The sequence below is a fragment of the Aptenodytes forsteri genome, unplaced genomic scaffold, assembly GCF_000699145.1.
Source record: "Aptenodytes forsteri isolate BGI_AS27 unplaced genomic scaffold, ASM69914v1 Scaffold87, whole genome shotgun sequence".
Taxonomy (NCBI): domain Eukaryota; kingdom Metazoa; phylum Chordata; class Aves; order Sphenisciformes; family Spheniscidae; genus Aptenodytes; species Aptenodytes forsteri.
The window spans coordinates 751,435-770,373 of record NW_008796041.1 but is presented as its reverse complement, the minus strand read 5'-3'; the positions used below and the strand labels follow the sequence as shown (position 1 = coordinate 770,373).

The following is an 18,939-nucleotide window of genomic DNA, read 5'->3' as shown; positions in this document are numbered from 1 at the left end:
TTCTGCTTGTAAATCAAGGATTCTGGGGTGCTAGGAAGATTAATCAGGTGAGGCTTGCAGTTTTCTCCTCTACTCTTCATGATGGTTGCTCCCAGAAAACACATGCATCTTGAATACTTCTGATCCCACTGGGGCTGAGATGTAAACAAACACTGACATTGGCGACGCAACTCTGCTTGACCATGGGACTAAAAAGTCATTACCTGTGTTTCAATATCCATTTAATTATTACCTGTGTTTAAAAAGAAACAGAAGACTGGAGAAACTCTCAGTTACCACAAGATGATGCTAGTGATGGCAGCAGCATTGCTCAAAACCTACTCTGAAGAATATTTTGGCTCCTTTATTACAGAATACTGGAATTTACAAGATAAAACATAAAACAAAAGGTACAGGGCATTCACAACACATTTTTTAAGGCTTTCACTTTTGCAACACATATGGACAATGGATTTTAAAAGAAAGTTCTGTTTCTCTATACTTAAGGGTATTAATATTTTAGTATGACTGCATCTGTGAATGAAGACATTCAAAAAGCCATTATGTTTTCAACTTAGGTTAATAATAAGGCTATTTTTCCACCCACTCTCTGGCACAGCTGTAATGTTCTTGGCCTCAAGTGGGAGGCAATGTGGAACAAGGATTAGCAAGATGGATGATACACAACACACAGTGCCAGTTCATATAAAATATTACTAGATTGGAAATGACTGTTTACTGTCTCAGTGATTACATGACCACTTTTTTTCCTTCCAAAGAACATACAGTATATGGCGCTCCTCTATGCCAATAAAGCTTAGTGCATAGCACCTGGGTAATGACAAATTAATTTTTGAGCTAAGCCTCATGAGGGGGTCAGCCAAAATCTTAGGCAGAGTTTATCCCCAGTACTATTTTACATGACAGAAAATGCATCCCTCCCATTCATCAGTTTTAGCACAGAACAGGGATTATACAACAGAAAATAAATAAAGTGGGGGGACCGAAATACCAAAAAAATGTTAGGACTGTGTGTGTTTACAGTTCAATAATAAAACATTTAATCTTGGAGGAGGGGGCGAGTTGGAAACAGCATCCCATGGTCCACTTCCAAATAAAATTGGACAAAACATTTAGGAATGCACTAAATAGAACAAGCGTGGATTTGGCAAACAACAAGCTGGATGAACTAGCAGGTCTTCTTTCAGTTAAATCAGATTTCCAAATCCGAGACCTTTGCATCCTGGAACATGAGATTTCTTGCCCGATCTAGAGACCCACCTCTCTTGACCAAGGCCATAGTGGCTCAGCCATGAATAGCCAGGGATGCTGAGCCCTGGCTCCCTGCACATTCAGGTACCATCGTACCTCAAACCCAGAAAACCACGTGGGTCCGAGTTTTATGTCCTGTCCAGGCATAAAATTTCTTTTACCACAAAGTCAACACAAGTTGTTTAAATTCCGAGTGCTCAGCAGTTCCCATCACTTGGACTACTGGCCACAGCCACTGCCAAAATATCAGCAATACTTCAGAGTTGAAAAATGTTTTCTTTAATAATTTTAGTGAAAAAGCACTTTCACATGAAAGAGAAACAGAAGTGTTTTGAAATGGCAAAATTATTTCTCGTCCCTAAGCAAAGCTCCTCTGAAAAAGCTGTTTGCACAATCCAGACACCTCCATTTTCATGTAAATAGTTTATTGATTTAATAAAACATATAAACAGGCTTATATCGTTATTCTACCAGCTGCAGATGATCTATATTCACTGAGCAATCTATTCCCACAAAAATATTTTCACTGAAATTAATCTTAATGTTCACTCCTCCTTCCCCCACAAGCTAACATCTAGGCACTTTGAAATGCACATTAGCTACTTCAATAAATAAGATGAGCAATTCTTGGTTTTCTTAACCACACAGGGCATAAGTAGATGAACTCTTTACATGTCCTGGATGACGAAAAAGACATTAAGTATTGGAATTTTTCCCGTCTGAGTAGCCCAGTGAGAGCGAGAGCCAAGTTTGCAGGCTCGCTCTCATTGTCATTTCCAGAGCATCAGAGTTTCCATGAGCAGTGCATCCCAGAGTCAGGTCATCAAAGCCTCAGCTTTGCATGCCCTGGCCTTTTTTTTTCGGGGCCTTATTCCAATACTGTGAGCAACTACCCGAAGTTTGAAAGTCTGCTCCTTTGACATGCTCGATTTGGCAAGTGTAGGAGAAATGCTGTTAGATGAGAAGAAAAAAAAAAGAAAAAAAAAAGGGAGAAGTAGGCACATTCCCTTCTCCTACTCACTCTGTAGTGATCTTTGTGCTATTTTCTTTTAAATCTTATTTAAAATTTCAGCCCTTTACAGTAAGATCAGCAAGAACAGATCTTTGCTTCAATAAAGATGCACAAAGCCCTTTTTGTTGAGGACATGGGTCCAAAATTCTGGCGTCTGGGCTGTGCAGCTTTCACTGCAGGCACACTTTCAATCCTTGTTCATCTACGCTGCCAGTGTTTCAGGACAAAGATCATTTCACCAATCTGTTTGTACAGCATATTGTACAATCTGTTACGTGCATCTGCAATACAAACAGGACATGATAATAAGAGCATGTGGACGAGACTGAAGCCCCAGATTTTGGGTCCCTTTGTTATCGGTGGCACACGGACCCTGATCCACAGCGGAGGTGGCTGTACTTCTGACTTGCTGCGTGCACACAATGTGCCATGGGCACTCTCCATGAAATCTAAATACTGTATATTCACTACAAAAAAACCCAAAGGGTTTTTCCCCCCCCTGCCTCCTATTTCAAGGGAGTCATTCAAAAGTTAAAACCATGACCACACCAATAGGAATGAGACACCAAATTACCTTTTGTACTATCCTCCTTAAATACAAAACAAAGCCATGAAACTTAGGGAGAAAGGAATAGTTCTTGCCAGATGCTACCTAACGGATGTTCAATCATAAATGCTACATAGAAATGTATGAAAAAACTTCCCTGCTTTTAAACAGATTGTTCCCCAAAATCGTATCTGATTGCAACAGTAATAATGTTTCTCATCCCTACTAAATATTTGTCTTTTTTTTAAGATAGCAAGCACTTCTGACATTTGCTGCAGAGAACGTCACACTCCCGGTCCTTGCAGCACAGATTGCTAGTCTGCTGTTTTACATGCTGATTTCTCTTTTGTGAACTGAGACCTTGAATATTTTCACGGGGGAAAAGCAGATCAATGATTTTTTAAGAGAGCTAAACAATTCCGTGTAATGAACATCAGTTGACATGGGCAATTACTCTTTCTTTTTCCCCCAAAAAAACAAAAACACAGAAACAAAGAGGAGATTGTAACTCCTTTGAATGGCATGTGCCTTACTGATTGTACCAGAATGTCAACTGCATGCATAAACACGGGTGGGTGAAGTTCAGGAGAGACATGTGGATCATTAAAATGTAAGATGTGTAGGTGAATAAAAACTTTTGCCATTTGATTCGGCCAACGATAAAGAAAGTTGCTTTAGAAACTATTCCACTGTTTCTCAATTTCCATAAAAGAACAGTTCAAAACCTTTTTTTTTGTTGCTGAACGAATGGAGAATAGAAGAATTTTTTTTCTAGATTTCATATATTTGCTTTTTAAAGAATGCATATGAAAGGAAAATAAAATAATATCAAACATAAAGGAGACATAATTCAATGATATTTTTGACATTCAAAAATATTCTGCAAAAACATTCAATATATCACATTTTCTCCTTGATAGTTAAAACGTAAGAGCAGAGTAGGAAAACTGTAGATATCTTTATCACTGGCTTGAAGCACGTCTCTGGCTATGTCACTGTGTTTCCATATGTCTGAGTTTTCCATTTGTATAATGTGAATATGTTAACATAGGTTATTTGCATTTCTGTTTTTATGTAGGAAGTCACATAAAATACCTTCCTGGATTTCATTGTGGCATCTCTGTATAATGTGACATTTGTGGATATTTATGGACATTTTACAGACATTTCACAGGGCTGGTCCATAGACTAAGGGGATGATGTCTGTGTATTGTATGAAAGGATGGGAAGGGGAGGGGTGGGTAATGAGGATGTATTGGACAGTGTGGGACCTGAGCATGATGTAAATGGTATGGAATAAGGGGTGGAGAACGTGTGCTGGTTTTGGCTGGGATAGAGTTAATTTTCTTCACAGTAGCTGGTATTGGGGCTATGTTTTGGATTTGTGCTGGAAACAGTGTTGATAACACAGGGATGTTTTCCTTACTGCTGAGCAGTGCTTACACACAGTCAAGGCCTTGTCTGCTTCTCACCCCACCCCACCAGCGAGCAGGCTGGGGGTGCACAAGAAGTTGGGAGGGGACACAGCCGGGACAACTGACCCCAACTGACCAAAGGGATGTTCCATACCATATAGCATATCATGCTCAGCATATAAAGCTGGGGGAAGAAGGAGGAAGGGGGGGACGTTCGGAGTGATGGCGTTTGTCTTCCCAAGTCACCGTTAGGCGAGATGGAGCCCTGCTTTCCTGGAGATGGCTGAACACCTGCCTGCCGATGGGAAGGAGTGAATGGATTCCTTGTTTTGCTTTGCTTGTGTGCATGGCTTTTGCTTTACCTATTAAGTAGGTAAGTTCTTTATCTCAACTCATGAGTTTTCTCACTTTTACCCTTCCAATTCTCTCCCCCATCCCACTGGGGTGGAGAGTGAGCAAGCAGCTGTGTGGTGCTTAGTTGCCGGCTGGGGTTAAACCACGACACCTGCATTAATAGCAGCATTAAAAATACCACCAGGATTATTCAATTAAATCCCTCTGCCATCTTGATCGGTTACTGCTCTTATTAGCGGAGGGCTCTGAAGCCCCAGCGTGGCTCACCCTGACACCCCTTCTGTTGTACACCCAGATTTGCACTCCGGCTGCTTGTCTTCATCGCTGGTGCAGCCATTATCCATGACAGCTACACTCAAACTGGGAAGGACACTTACGCCAAAATCACACCTTCCTTAGACACTTGGAAAACCATCTGTAAGAGGAATCTCCATAAACAGCCTTCTTAAAGGGCTCGGTGATTACGCGTTATGTACACGCACCGATGTCTGTTCCTAGCTTCAAGCCTATTCCTATTCAGCAAGGCAGTGAAGAACATGCTCTAACTTTAATCACTTGCTGAAGTCATCAGGACTGTGTGCTTAGTTGAGCAGGGGTCTTTATGAGCCAAATATTATTCTTATTAATAAGGAGACCTGGCAATACACTAGATGGAGCATTTGATAGTAAGTAACATTAATTCAATTAAATTCTCTTACAGCATACACTCTCCAGCTAATGTAGTTTACAGTGAAATTTTCTCCGGCACTCATTTAAATATAATTGCTGCACTTATCTTGTCATGAGGAAATTTCTGAAGGTTACTTGTACCGTGCATGTGTAAACCTACAAGCTATGCTGACCTTTAGTTGTGAGATTTTTTTTAACTGCTTAGACTGCAGCATCTAAATAATAATGATAATAATAATAATAATAACAATAATAATAATAATAGTAATTCCCCACTTTCACACAGCACCTTTTAACTCAGTATATACCCAAGCTAGAACTAGCAAGCAACAAAGCACAGAAAGGCACTGCATGCTAACAGCACAGGACTGGAAAGGAAAGCTAACGCTGTTGGAAATGTAAAGGCGTGGAGATGACACACTCAGAAATCAGAATTTTGGTAGAGCATTTTGCTCAATTCTTCTGAAAAACATAAAATTGTCTCTCTTCTGAGACAATTTCGTATTTCCCTTTCATACACAAGCTGGCATTATCAATAGCTATGGGTCACTCCAGCATCACGCTGCGGTATCGTCTTCTGTCCGAACCAGAAAAGAGGCTCCCAACTATTGACCCAATTGACTGGTTTTCATGACACTCCCAGGTGCTTTCCCATAGGTAGCCCAGTGATATACTGGAAAGAAGCCTAAATAATTTGCAAAACTGGAAACTGGGAAGCATCAGTCAAAAAAACCCAAAACAAAAAAATAACCCAACCCCAAAGTAAAACTTCAGTGTGCACAAATATCCATAAATCTACTGTCTTAAGAGTTTAATGAAATATTGGAAGGACAGGTATAGAGATAGGAAGAAAAATCTGCTGAGTATGATGGAAACAAGCATTTTGGAAAGTCCCACCTGTACACAGTGGACATTTCAGGCCCTTGCTATGGTAAACCTTCCCCTACAACTCTATCGTAGGCTCTTTTTCTTGTCTTCTCTTTCTCACAACAACGAGAAGCACCCTCAAATTAAAGATATACTCTATTTTTCCCTTTAAAAATAGGGAGGAAACAGTACATTTTGGGCTACTCCAGCAGTGTGCACCAAGCAGAGCGTACCTGAGCAATCCACACCTAAGTGCTGACAGCCATGGGAGGTCAGAAATGCCAAGTCTAAAGGGGGAAAAAAAACCTTGTCAGGCCACCCAACCTCTGCCCTGGACTCAGCGCTGCAAAAGGAAATCCTGCTGCTTAGTTTTTCCTTCTCTGTACGTGTGGCCAGGTGGATGTTTGTAAGGGTGAGAAACATTTGACATAATTATGTCTATTTGGCCATCAAGGCTTGCCAAGGCTTTTTTTTTTTTTTCAGTATTAAATAAAACGAGGGAACCAAGAATCTCTCTCTTCCCATTTCCATCCTCCTGCTCAAACCCAGATGCCTGTCACATTAAGAAACATCAAGCGATTTCGTTCAGCTCTTACAGCACACAATAGCAGACGTTCAGGGGAGAATGTGGGACCGCAAAGCATTTTAAAACTCTTAAATAAAATGTGGGCTACAGGAGGCTCTCATTTAGAAGTAACATTTTCCCTTCCACAGAGAGTTCCCCCACGCTCCAGTGAAGTGAATTAAAATTGACACTGAGAAAAATCTAATTGAGCCAGAGACAACACAACACTTTTCACTATAGAAAGTGAAGCCCTGGTGGAATTACTCAGGTTAATATAGTCCATTTTAAATCTACAATGATTTTTATATCCCATGATCTGCAAATAATAAAGGAAGCCTGTTGTTTAATAGTTATTGTTTTAATTAGGGGGGGCATAGGAGGAGTGGGAGCCGGTGCCTATGGGTCTGCTCCACACTCGTTTTCTAAGTGTAGTCCTCATCAGATCCGATTAATACGTGAATAAACTAATGCAGATCTCACCTTGGCAGTGTTAACATAACAAAACCTTTGTGTCAGCCAGCCCAGGGATTCAAGCACTGAGAATGAAGGGAGCAGATTTGATTTAGGCGACACAACAACGGCACAGGCAGAACGTTATTCTCTGCCTGCTCAAAGTGACTCAAAAATTTTGGGAAAAGTCCTCACAGGCCTCTCTATCTCACTTCTTCCAGCTGGTAAAAATTGAATGATGATATTTGTCTCCCTTTGCAAAACACTTGGAGATCTACAGCTGAAGCAGCAGTGTTGCTCCTTACTGTGCCACGCTCATCCTTGCAGCTAAAAAGTTTCATGGAGTGCATTATATTAATCTACTTCCTATTGCGGTACAGCTCCCTAAAATTGCAATTGAAAGCATGACATCTTGAGCTACTAGGGCAGTTTAATTATTGTTTGAAACATAGATTTTCCCAATTCAGTTAGGCAAATAGGAGACATGGTTTATTAAAAAAGATCTTCCACCTCTTTACAGCTCGTCTTATTCTTCTAAAAGAATGCACAACTCAGATGTAGTAGTTATTTTAAATTAAAACCACAAGGTAGTAGACACTGAAGTTTTCTCCTCCACAAATAATAATGAATTTATGCACCACAGAGTTTAATCTGCAGAGTGAAAGTCTAACGTCCCACTTAAAACTGCATACTCATGGGCATAGATTAGACAGTAATTAGGTTCAGTGAAAACCTGAACAGATCCACTGGAAATATTCAAATTTAATTTATTCACCGGCTTGTCTCAGAGTGTTTTTATAAGCAATTAGATAGACACAGATTCCTGAAAATGCCTTCTTCCCTGAGATAGGTGGACCAGGAGATTTCTATGGCATATGCAGCCTTCCACCCGTAGCTCACTGGCTTGAATTAAGCTCAAACCAGGCTTAGAAGCCACTACCAGACTTTAGGGAGTTACTTGCTATTCTTTTGAAATATGCTGATGGTTACCAGTGCACTATGGAACTGATGTCTAAAAAAAAGTAATACTACAACTGGCACGGCACATCCTTTCCTGGCATCTGTATCACAGAAGTCTGACACTGAGCAGGTTGTGGGTCCTACCAGACCCAAAGCATGCCCAATGCTGTCCTCTTATGACCCTGCTCCAGCAGAAAATACAGGGTGACAAGGTCTGGTGCGGGGAAGATGGAAATAATGAACTAGTAATTAATTTACACTGCAAATGCTACACGTATATCCATTTTGTAATGTATTTCAAAATGATAAAGAGTAACAGACATCCTTTCAAGACTTTCCTGGGGTTTAAAATTCATGTCAAGAACTAGCAAAATTGATGACATATTTATGCTAAAATGTTTTACATGGTCTTTAGCTTTTTACTGTGACCAATCATTGTAACATTTACATCTCTCTCACATCATCTCAGCAGTGACACAGAAATTCTTACTGCCTTGGAGTCTCTTGTTTATATTTCATGAGCAAAACTTCTCACATTGTGGGTTTTAATTTTAGGCTTTTATTTATTTGTGCATATGTGTGCACGTGCACTTGTGTGTGATTTTAGTGGGGTGGCAGGAACAGAAGACGAAAGCAATAAAACACTGTTCTTGGGGTGGAAATGAGAGACTTGGAAGCTGCAGTGCAGCTGAAATACATGCTCATAAGGCTACTCTCCAATTACACTTCATACATTGCATTGCTCAGTTGTCAAATGTTTTCTTCCTTTGAGCTCCACAGTGTGTGATGTGAAGATTTCAGACTGGTTCTCAAATCCTTTGCAAGAATGAGAAACTCTATATAATAAGAGCAGGGTTGTGGGTTTTTTTTTTTTTGAAGTGATTGTTCTTTAACAAAAACATACATCATTTTTTATGTGGCAAGCAGATAAATATTGTATGTTTATTCATTTAATAGAAAATTGGAAGAGGAAAGAATTTCAGTGCCACAACAATGTCATGAAAAGATCGAAACTCATTGATGTGAGCTCTAATATGCAACTGAAGAAATTGGATACCATAAATCTCAAACTGACAGTATCTGGCACTATTACAGAGGTATATATTTAAAATGTAGGCACCAATCTTGAAAATACTTAAACATGCATGTGATTTTATGTCTGAGTATTATATCCATTGATTAATTCCTGTGCGCAAGTGTGTGCATGACTTGACTTAGATTTTTCCATGCATTACAATTTTTGCCTTTGAGATTATATATTTGAGACACTGAGGTTTGGCATATTATTCAGATTCAACAATGAAATTTGATTAGCTGTTTTTTTCAATTTTATTGAAAGTTCAGGCTGTTTTAACCACCTGCCTATATGTTTTTTCTGATGTAATGATGGCATTATGAAAAACAGATTACCCATTTATATTTTAAGAACATACTGTATTTTTTGTAATGCTGTTCTAAAACATTCTATAGGTAAATGCTGGATGGTGTGCTGAAGAAGTCAACGTTATAGCAAAGAATTGCCTGCCTTTTTTAACTATTGTGCAAAATATTCTTTTCCAGCATTGACTTGACAAAAACCCACTATTGTTTAAGCCCACATGGATAAAAAAAAATAAACTTTTTTTAAATATAAATAAAAAAAAAAAAAAAGACAGGCAGACATATCCCTTCCTTTTTTTGTTTTCTTGTTTTTCTTGAACTGTCAGGAAAACCGAATCCATATTTTCATCTGTATTCCTGGAGTTGTTGAACGTACCTGGAAAGTGCTTGGATTTATTTCATGCCTGAATTGAAGCTCACACATCCTTTTACCTAACTTGCCTTTTCCCCGTGTGTTTATCAGACATGGACATTAGAGATCAATTAAGAAAACCACAACTGGAATATGAAGTCCTACTCTTCTAATAGCTGGACTGCATATGGGTTTTCTATCAATTTAACTAAACCAAGTCATGTAATTAAAGTTTATGCACTTTTTTAGAATAGATGTAATTAGTAATGTGCTTATACAGTCTTAGCTTAATTTTGAAAATTGTAAATCATAGTTAAGCTGCTACAAAACCGCAACCGATGAGCCCCAAAGCGATCTACTTTAATCCCTTAGAGATGTGTTATTTTTATTAATTTCTTACAGCAACACCTAGAGTCCTCACTTCTGGAACAAGCCCCCACTGTGATAAATACTGTAAAAACATGGGGTGAAAAGATGCCTCAAAAAAAGCCTAATTCTGCTACAGCTCCAGTCATTCACATGCTGTATACAGGAACTTCAGAAACAAGGCTAAGGAAGGTTTTACGTGCTATCTCCCTCTTTAAATACCACAACCAAAAAACATTCTCTACCCAATCCCCCCAACATCCTCTACTCTTCCTGTTTTGCAATCACAAAACCCCCCACTCCTGTTACAGTATCTTCCCAAAGATCTTCCACTACTTCTGCACTGTCTGACTGGGTTGGGTTTGCTGTGGCAGTTTTCAGTATTAAAGGGACTGACTTTTTTGCCATGGTCCATGATGGGAATATACAGTGAGACTGATTTATGTGGGCAGCAGGTTTGCAGTCAAGTACACGTGGGACGTTATCCTCATCTGCTCCCCCTCTTCAAACCAATGCAAAAATATCAGGGGTCACCAGAAATCTCAGACCCTTTTCATGCTGGACATAGATAAGCCACTGTCAGCTGTGTCCACCGCAGCCCTGGCACCTCGTCCTGCTTACGGGGTGAAACAGTACTGGGACGTGGGGAGCAGTCACGTCACATACTGCTCCAGATGCGTATCGGAAGCAACGGAGAGAAAAGTTTCTTCAGGAACTTTTCTTACTGCTACTTCTGGAAGACCATTCTTTACTCTGCATGTGGAGGAAGAAAGTCTGACTTAAGAAGTTGGTTTTTTTCTGTTGGCCTGCTGTTTCTCGATCTTAAGTCTACGCTGTGCAGTCCCTGGGTTTAATATTAATTGAAAGAGCTTATCTATTCCTGCCTTCAGTATGCACTTCAACATACTGCAGAAACTTCAATCGTATCCCCTTATAACTTTTTCTTTCCAAACCAAAGTACAGTCCTGTATTCTTCCTCAGCTTTTCCCCTTTTAGCTTTCTTGTAAGTCAATGCTTGAAGCCCTTTACAAGTTAACCTTCTTAGACCTTTTACCATGGCTTAACCCTTCCTGACTTCATACAAAATCATGCTGCTCTTCTCTGGACCTCTGCCCTTTTCTATAGAATAGTACTAAATACTGGTAACTGTAGTTTAAACATGATCAAAAAAATCCTTCTTTAAGCGGTACAGTATTTCCTTGAAAGCTGTATTCAATGCTTCCATTTATACAGCTTCATTTTCTGTGCCTTTTTGACCACATGGAAACAAAACATCATGTCAGTCCTTTTATATGTGCACTCTTCAAATCTTCTCCTGCTCTCGAATCTTTGAAAAATATACTCATTCAACATATGTGTTCACTCAAAACTCAGATTTACTCTTCTTGCTCACGGTTTGTTTTACCCAGCTGAATCTCTTTGTATTGGATTGTTTTCTCCAGGTTATCAGGTGGCTTCACACACATCCAGTCCCTTCTTTCTGCATGATCCAAAAAGTTGGATAACAAGTTGGTGGTTCATTCTGCCAAAGCCATTTACATAGAGAGTGAAAAAGTATTGATCTCCAATAACAGTCCCTGTTGCTCTCCAATCAGCATCCCCTCTCTTCCCCTGGCCCATAACCTTTCCCCATTCTAATCTGCCCTCGATCATCTAACCAGCTCCTTTCTCCATTTGAAAATGGGCCCTTCTCTGCTTCACCAGCAACCGTATGTATTAGTCTCCTGTGTGACACTGTGTGAAATGCCCCTGGGAAATCCAGCTTGATTATATACACAATTTCACACCTGTCCACTTTCAGAGAAACCTCTTGGAAAAACTCCAGCAGATTTGTCGAATAAGAATTACCTTTTATAAAAATCAGCTCATATCTGTAATATAGTTTATAATGCAGCTTATAAGCCATATAAAATTATAGGATTAAGGTTTTTTAAGGTTTAAATTTAAACATCCTATAGCCAGAAACTGAAAGTTGAAAACTCAACTTTATCATTTGCTTTCCCTCCCCATTGTACTTGTATCTAACTGCAACATCTGGCTTTTGCCAGTCTTTGTTGTGTGAAACTTCACATAGTGCACAAAGCACCTGCTAAAAAAAACACGTGCAAGGCACTTTTTCATTGAGTGCATGAAAGATTTCAAGCCTGCGATTGTAACAGAAGATCTCTCACCCGTGATCACTAAAATTTAGTCTAAACCACACATGCATAACGGCTGCAGTCCCAAGTCCTGCAGTTTCGACAGCATATGTGCTCATGATGCAACTCATCGGATGTCAAAAGCTGAACTATGTTCGTTTGGACCTGTGAGAGCATTCAAAACACAAAATAAGTCAAAATGCGTAGAGAAACGCTGACTCCTGGAGCGCTGGCCGAAGGGAGCTTTTAAAAAGCATCTAAAATAGTTTTGCAAAACACAATGCATTGAAATTGCTTCAAGGAGCAGGAGCGTGCAGTTGGCTGAGCGGTGATGCAAGGGCAGGCAAGGAAGAGTTGGTTAATGTCTTTGCTGCTGATTAGGACAGTCAGGATGGGTTTGTGCGACAAGCGGAGCAGCACAGCTCCGCTCTGGTGCAGGACTGCCCGAGTTCTCTTTTCTCCTCCCACCACACAGAAATGGGGGACTGTGAATAGGGACCTGCTGGAGTGGAGGAACTGTTCCTCCTGCCTGCACAAGAGTATCTTCGAAGGGCTAAACTGTAGCTGAAATGGTACCCAAACAAGCCACATCATAACTTCTGCCTCCTATATGCCTTGCCCATCTAGTCTCTCCTGTATGCAGCAGATGAATGCCTCATTATCAGATTCCTCTGCTTGCTTCCCGGTAGACTTAAATTACCATGTTAAATAGGATAATAATAAACACTGGCCTTTAACTACAGCACATCCTTGTTCACTCAGCAGCCTCCCTCTAATCTGATAAAGGCTCTGTAAAAGGCTACAAGGAAACACGGAGTTAGTTGTTACACGGGTGCCTCTCCCCTGTTTTCTGCAAGGCGATTCCTGCGGTAGCACAAGCAGGCTCAGGCTCACAAAGCTGGTTTAGGGGACCTTGATCCCGACAAGAATTAACAGGTATTGAAACAGGGGCAAGGTACCAAAAGGACATTGTGGATCTGGCCCAAGACTCTTCTGCTGCATTTCAAAGGGCAAGAGTAGCCCTGTGCCATCTGCTTGCTTCAGCACTCAGACTCCGAAACAAAAGCAGCCAAGGAAATCTTTCCAGCTTAGGAGAACAGTGGGGAAGAAGAGAGGTCTCAGTGGCAGTGTATACTGCCTTCGCATAGAGCTTGCTGTATTTGAGGTATTGCAGAAGCTCTCTTTAACAACTACTCTGGAAAAAAGTCATCTATCCACCCAGAATAAATTATATAAAGGGAGCAAGCTGGATTGGGAACAGAGAGGGCTGATCTGCCTAGACTTTGAATCCCCTTAGCCCTCAGAAGCTGAAAGTGCCATTTATTTCAGTGTTACAGGATTTCCTGCTTTTTTTTTTTTTTTTTTTTTTTAATTTAGTTTACCTAATCCCCCGGATTTCTCTTGTTGCAGAAAGAGGAAAAAGCCTTACAAAACAACGGGGGATAAACACAAAGTCAAATTACTTTGCTGAGCTCTTTCACACATCCAAAAAGAACTGGAGAACTGCAAATTCTGGAAAGCACGAGGAGTTTCCTACCGACAGAGGATATTCCAACCATCACCCATCGAAATGGAGCCATTCCTGCGGTTCCCAATTAATAATGCCAAGCTTCAACATTTGCACTAGCAGCAATATATCTGTGGAAGTAAGATGGCTTTCCTCTAGTTTTTGAAAGTGAGTAAAACTTGGCTTTCTACCTGTCTTCCTCCTCTTCCTCCAGCTTCAGCTTTGCAGAGCTGGCAAGCAATACAAAAAAGGAGGAAAGACATGAACTAGGCCGTCTGTCGTTGGAGGGTATGAAAGACAGTCTTAATAACAGCAGGAGAGAGAGAAGCAGCCTATGGTTATTTTTGACAGAATCGGGAGAGACTCAGATTGCAGCTTCATAAACAGCTCATCTGAGACAAATTCTGCCCAAATTGGAGAAGCCCCTTTGGCCAAGCTAACAGAAATACACAGCCCTTGTCTGGTAAGAGAGAGATCTTTCGAAAATCAAAATGCCTTTCTGCAAAGAACAAAACCAAACCACCACCACCCCCGCATGGTGTAGTAACACTAACTTGCATTTTTGTCATTGCAATTCATGGCTTGCAGAATTCTCAGAGAAAATTTCTGGGTGATACCAGCCTGTGAATGTCCTGCAAGACACACAGCCATGACCACGCAATGAAATGAAAAATGGACTTTTTCCAGCATCACCCGACCACAAGGTCCCCTTATACACTGTTTTGCAAAACTGGAGATGATGCAGAGAGGCAGCAGGCAGGAAAATGCCTGGCGTTACCCCAATCCACCCAGCTCAAATAAAATAAAAATGGTTGTTTCGTGTGGGTGTTTACACAGAAGGAGAGCACGGAATTCGACCACACCTCCGAACAAAAAGTCAAAACTCAGCTTCGTTATTAAATGCCAATTAGATAGCACAGGTGAAGTATTTCTCATGCATCGTGATGACAAGACTATCAGACATTGTTCAGGGCAATTTTGTTTGTTTGTTTGCTTCTAACATTCTTAACAATCTCTCACACAGAATCCTTTGTGCTACTCGATTAAGAAATTAAAGATCATTCCTAGTCAAGAGATATCCACAAGAAACTCAAGAGGTTTCTATATCTAGCAACCTTGCTGGCAGACTCAGCCAGGAGGAAGGATAGAGCCAGCATGGAGATATACCCCTCCAAACCTTCCAAGGGAAAAGCTGACCACCAGAGGAGCTTGCTGCTGTGTCAGGGAAATATAAGTCTTTCTTGAGGATTAATTTCATTTACTCATTAAAACATATAATGCCTGAAGTGATATAAAAGCATCATCTCTGCATGGCTGAAAAGAGTCCAAGAAAAAAAAAAAACCAAAAAGCACCAAAACCAACCACCCTTCAAAAAGAATATTGAATATGGGGACTACAAGCCTTCATAATTAGTCTGCAATGATTTGCATGACCTGTGCTTAATCCTTATGCCTTCCAGCTGCCTGACAGACAGGTACAGTATAATGGAAAACACTATAGAAATGGGAATCAATGGCTTTCTTTTGTCTAACCACAATATCATTCTCACTTCATTTACTGCTTAGTGGGAAGGCATTTCTGTGGCCCGGGAATCAGCTCTTTCTAAATGGATGAGTCTCAAAGTTCAGCATTTTAGTGGTTTAGACTAAGTAGGAGTTTGCTCATCCATAGCAGCCTGGACTGCAGAAAATCCAGTTGCTTGACCTCTTAATGCTGTCTTCTATCCAGCGTTACAAGAAAAAGACACTTGGTGAGGGCTCTGTGCTAGCATAGCAGGGGGCTACATGCTACAATACATCAATCCTGGGGAACGGAGGGAGCTGGAAGCAGAACTACACTGAAACACTCCAACCAAAAATACCTTCTGCTTCTGAAGGGAAAGAGCAATCCAGTACGGGGACTTGATTAGCAGCAAGGTATGGTGAGATGAACACCTGCCCCGCGACACCAATGCACCAAGTCTTTTAACCAGAAGTGATGTATGCAAGCAACCCAAAATGAACTAGTATCACTCAAAGCACAAGACTGCTTAAATCGGGGCAGCAAAGAGGCCACTGAGAGAGGATCCTCTGCCCCATACCAGGGCAAGGAGGAAATGCTGAGCCTTGGCAGTGCTTTGCACAAAAGCACAGGAGCCCCCAAAGTTGTGCTGTGCCTCACACAATAGCAGTCACCTCTCACTGAACTGGAAATCTCAAGTGAGTGCTGTTTTGCACTGTTAGTTAGCTGCTAGCCCACAAAATAATTTTATGATATTCTCCGTAGCTTGTGTGCTTTAAAGGTTTTTAGAAGCAGCGGCAGGAGTGCAGTAAGAATGAATAACTACCTAGTTACCTTACAGCCAGGCACACATGCATATCTAGTTATGTCTCTGAGCTGCACTAATTATTTGTAATGCTAGCAACACTTTCATATTCCAAACCTGAAGAACTCCAAGTGTAAATGAAAGTATACAGCTATTTAGGGAGAAAAATGCATTCTGTGAAACAAAATATTCACTTTCAGTCTACATGTAAGCATATGTTATACTTACATAGCTATAATACACAGAATTCTCACATGCCTAAATGCACATAGATATATAGTTAAAAAAAGCAATATAGTTAAGGACAAATACTTTACATATGTATGGAAAAAAATGCAGGAAGGAAAAACAACCCTTTCTTTTAGAAAAATACGAGTGCCAAAAATCAATCCTTTAACATGACTGCAGAAAAGAAATCAGATTTTGGAAAAAGAGCAGGGTGACTCTATATTTTAATTTTTATTGCCTCTGGAGCAATGACGTGGCAATAGCCCACTGCCATTCTTTCTCCCCTTTTGTATCCTGAAAATTATTCCCACCTGGGGTGCAAAGAGAGGAAACGAAAGGAAGTAGAAAATTATATTTTTCATGAGCTAATCCTGGGAAAGGGACCACTCAGGTTTCCATGTCTCTTGGCAATAATAATTTAAACAAGGACGGCAATCTTTTGTTATTTTTTGCACAGTTGGAATGTGAGCTTCCAGATAACAGACATTTAAACTGCAATTTAAGAAGAGGAGGAAGACAGTAATCGATAGGTATTCAGGAGTCCTCTCCTCTTAGGACTGCTGCATAGCTCAACACAGTATGCTTCAAAACAGACAGCCCAGATGCAAACCTCTTTGGAAATCCTGAAGGCAAGCAAGATCATCGGGAAGAAAACAAATTGAAAGCAAAGAGAGCACAACTACTGTACCTTTACTTTGGGGAGGGTTCTGACTTCTGTCTCGGAGAACATTAATCTGGTAGACAGCTCCATAAGGCTCAAAAAGTTCTTTTAACTCTTTTTCCGACCATGAACGGGGAATCTGTCCAACAAACATCTTAATGGCATCTGGGTCTGGTTGGTCTGAATGATCCAAAGCTCCATTCATCTTGTTAGCTGTGCCGTTACTAGAAAGTGGAAAAGGAGATTAAAAAGAGAAGGCAAGTTAGGAGACTACGCAGTTTTCATGTGCACTAGATGCAGAAGATGATGTCAATTGGCACAAAGCAGAAACAAAAAAAAAAAAAATCAGTATTTAATTAATAGCATAAGTATTATGAATAAAAAACAATGCGATTACATTTTTCATTGAGTCTGGTTTTCTCTGCAGGCTGCTGCTTAATGTCATTATATAAGAAGAGAGCGGCACAACGCAAACCGGGACTTTTGCATTTTAAAGCAGAGGATAGTTGCAAATAAGTGCAGATTTCTCTCCATGGCTGTTGTAAACAGAACTGCAGTGAATTCTCACTAAACTGGCTACTGGCAGAAATAAGGCAGTGCGTGTGTGTGTGTGTTTTGTAATAAAGTCACATGAAAGGAATATGAAACACTTGGCAATCTGTCAGATGACTAATGCAAGATGCCAGCAATGAATTTGCAGATTGTGTGAAGCATCCATGTGTGCATTAAATTAGTATGATATTGCCTAGACTGGAAAACACTCCAGCTATGTGGCTGGTTGCTGCCGATTAGTTGCCTACACTCTTTAAAAAGGAAAAGCAGTCTGGAGAGCTCCAGTTTAAAGCACATTGTTTATTGCACCCTGGCATAAAAAAAAAGCACAATTCAAAAAGAGAAGGCAGTGGCAAAATTGCCTACTTTGTTGAGAAAATTAAAATGCTGCTTCAAAAAGTTTTTCTCCCTGCCAAAGGACACCAAATTTTTGAAAATTTTCACACCCTGTAAATTGTTACCCTATCAGATTTCCAGATGTACATCTAAGTTCAAAACAACCACACAGTTTTGCAGGGGAAAAGAACATTGTAACAAAAAATAACCTGTTCTGTGAGACAAATGACATATTATGGTTTAGGAAGAGTTGTACTCTAATAAGGAAAACAGATCATTTTAAATACTGAACAAAAGTAAAAATACAAAAAAACCCCTCATGTCATTATTGATAATTAAGGACAGTAATTTCAACTAATTACTTGGCTAGAGGTTCCATAAGTGATGATAATTTTTGGATGCTTCAGTTTCAAGAAAGAACACTAATGAGACGTGACTTTTAGACCATTCCCCCCATCTTTCCACCCGGGAAAGAGGGGAAATGGCCTGTGTTCAGCAGTGTCCAAAGTTGATCATCGCAGAATTCAGGCATTTCAGAGCCACCTGCCACTTTCAAAAAACTTGGCTTTAATTACAATTTCTCCATTTGATGATTGTTCAGGAGAGAATGCCCACAGGAGGACTTGGAAGAGCTCAAAATCCGCACAACCACACGAAAATCATATTTTACATGTGGAAAAAAAAAAAATCTAAGAATGGCAAGAAAAAAACAACCCTGTGTAATTCCCCTGCCTCACAGCTGCAACCTGTGCAAAGACAAATTATTTTGTTTCATGTGTTTCATCTCCTTGAAAGCATAATTCACCTAAACACATCAATATGCCCATATTAACTTTAGCACTTTCCCTGCTTATGGCAGGAAGGAGAAAGTTATATTAAAGGCACACTTTAAACCAACAACAAGAAGTTTGGTCATCACTTGTCTTCAACAGGGATCAGCAGACAACAGGATTTATCACACCCATTTATTAGACAAAATTCCTATTGATTCTAGGTGGAGTCTTGCCTGAGTAAGAGACTGAA

The 18,939-nt window shown here is 40.2% G+C and overlaps 1 protein-coding gene across 1 annotated transcript in view; it reads right to left on the bottom strand.

The window, feature by feature from the left end:
- The window catches only part of CELF2 (CUGBP, Elav-like family member 2), a 384,808-nt gene that overhangs the window by 116,401 nt on the left and 249,468 nt on the right, over nucleotides 1-18,939 (bottom strand). Inside the window, exon 3 of the mRNA XM_009285480.2 lies at nucleotides 17,056-17,252. Coding sequence (XP_009283755.1) covers nucleotides 17,056-17,252 — 197 coding nt within the window. The remainder of the gene's footprint in view (nucleotides 1-17,055; nucleotides 17,253-18,939) is intronic.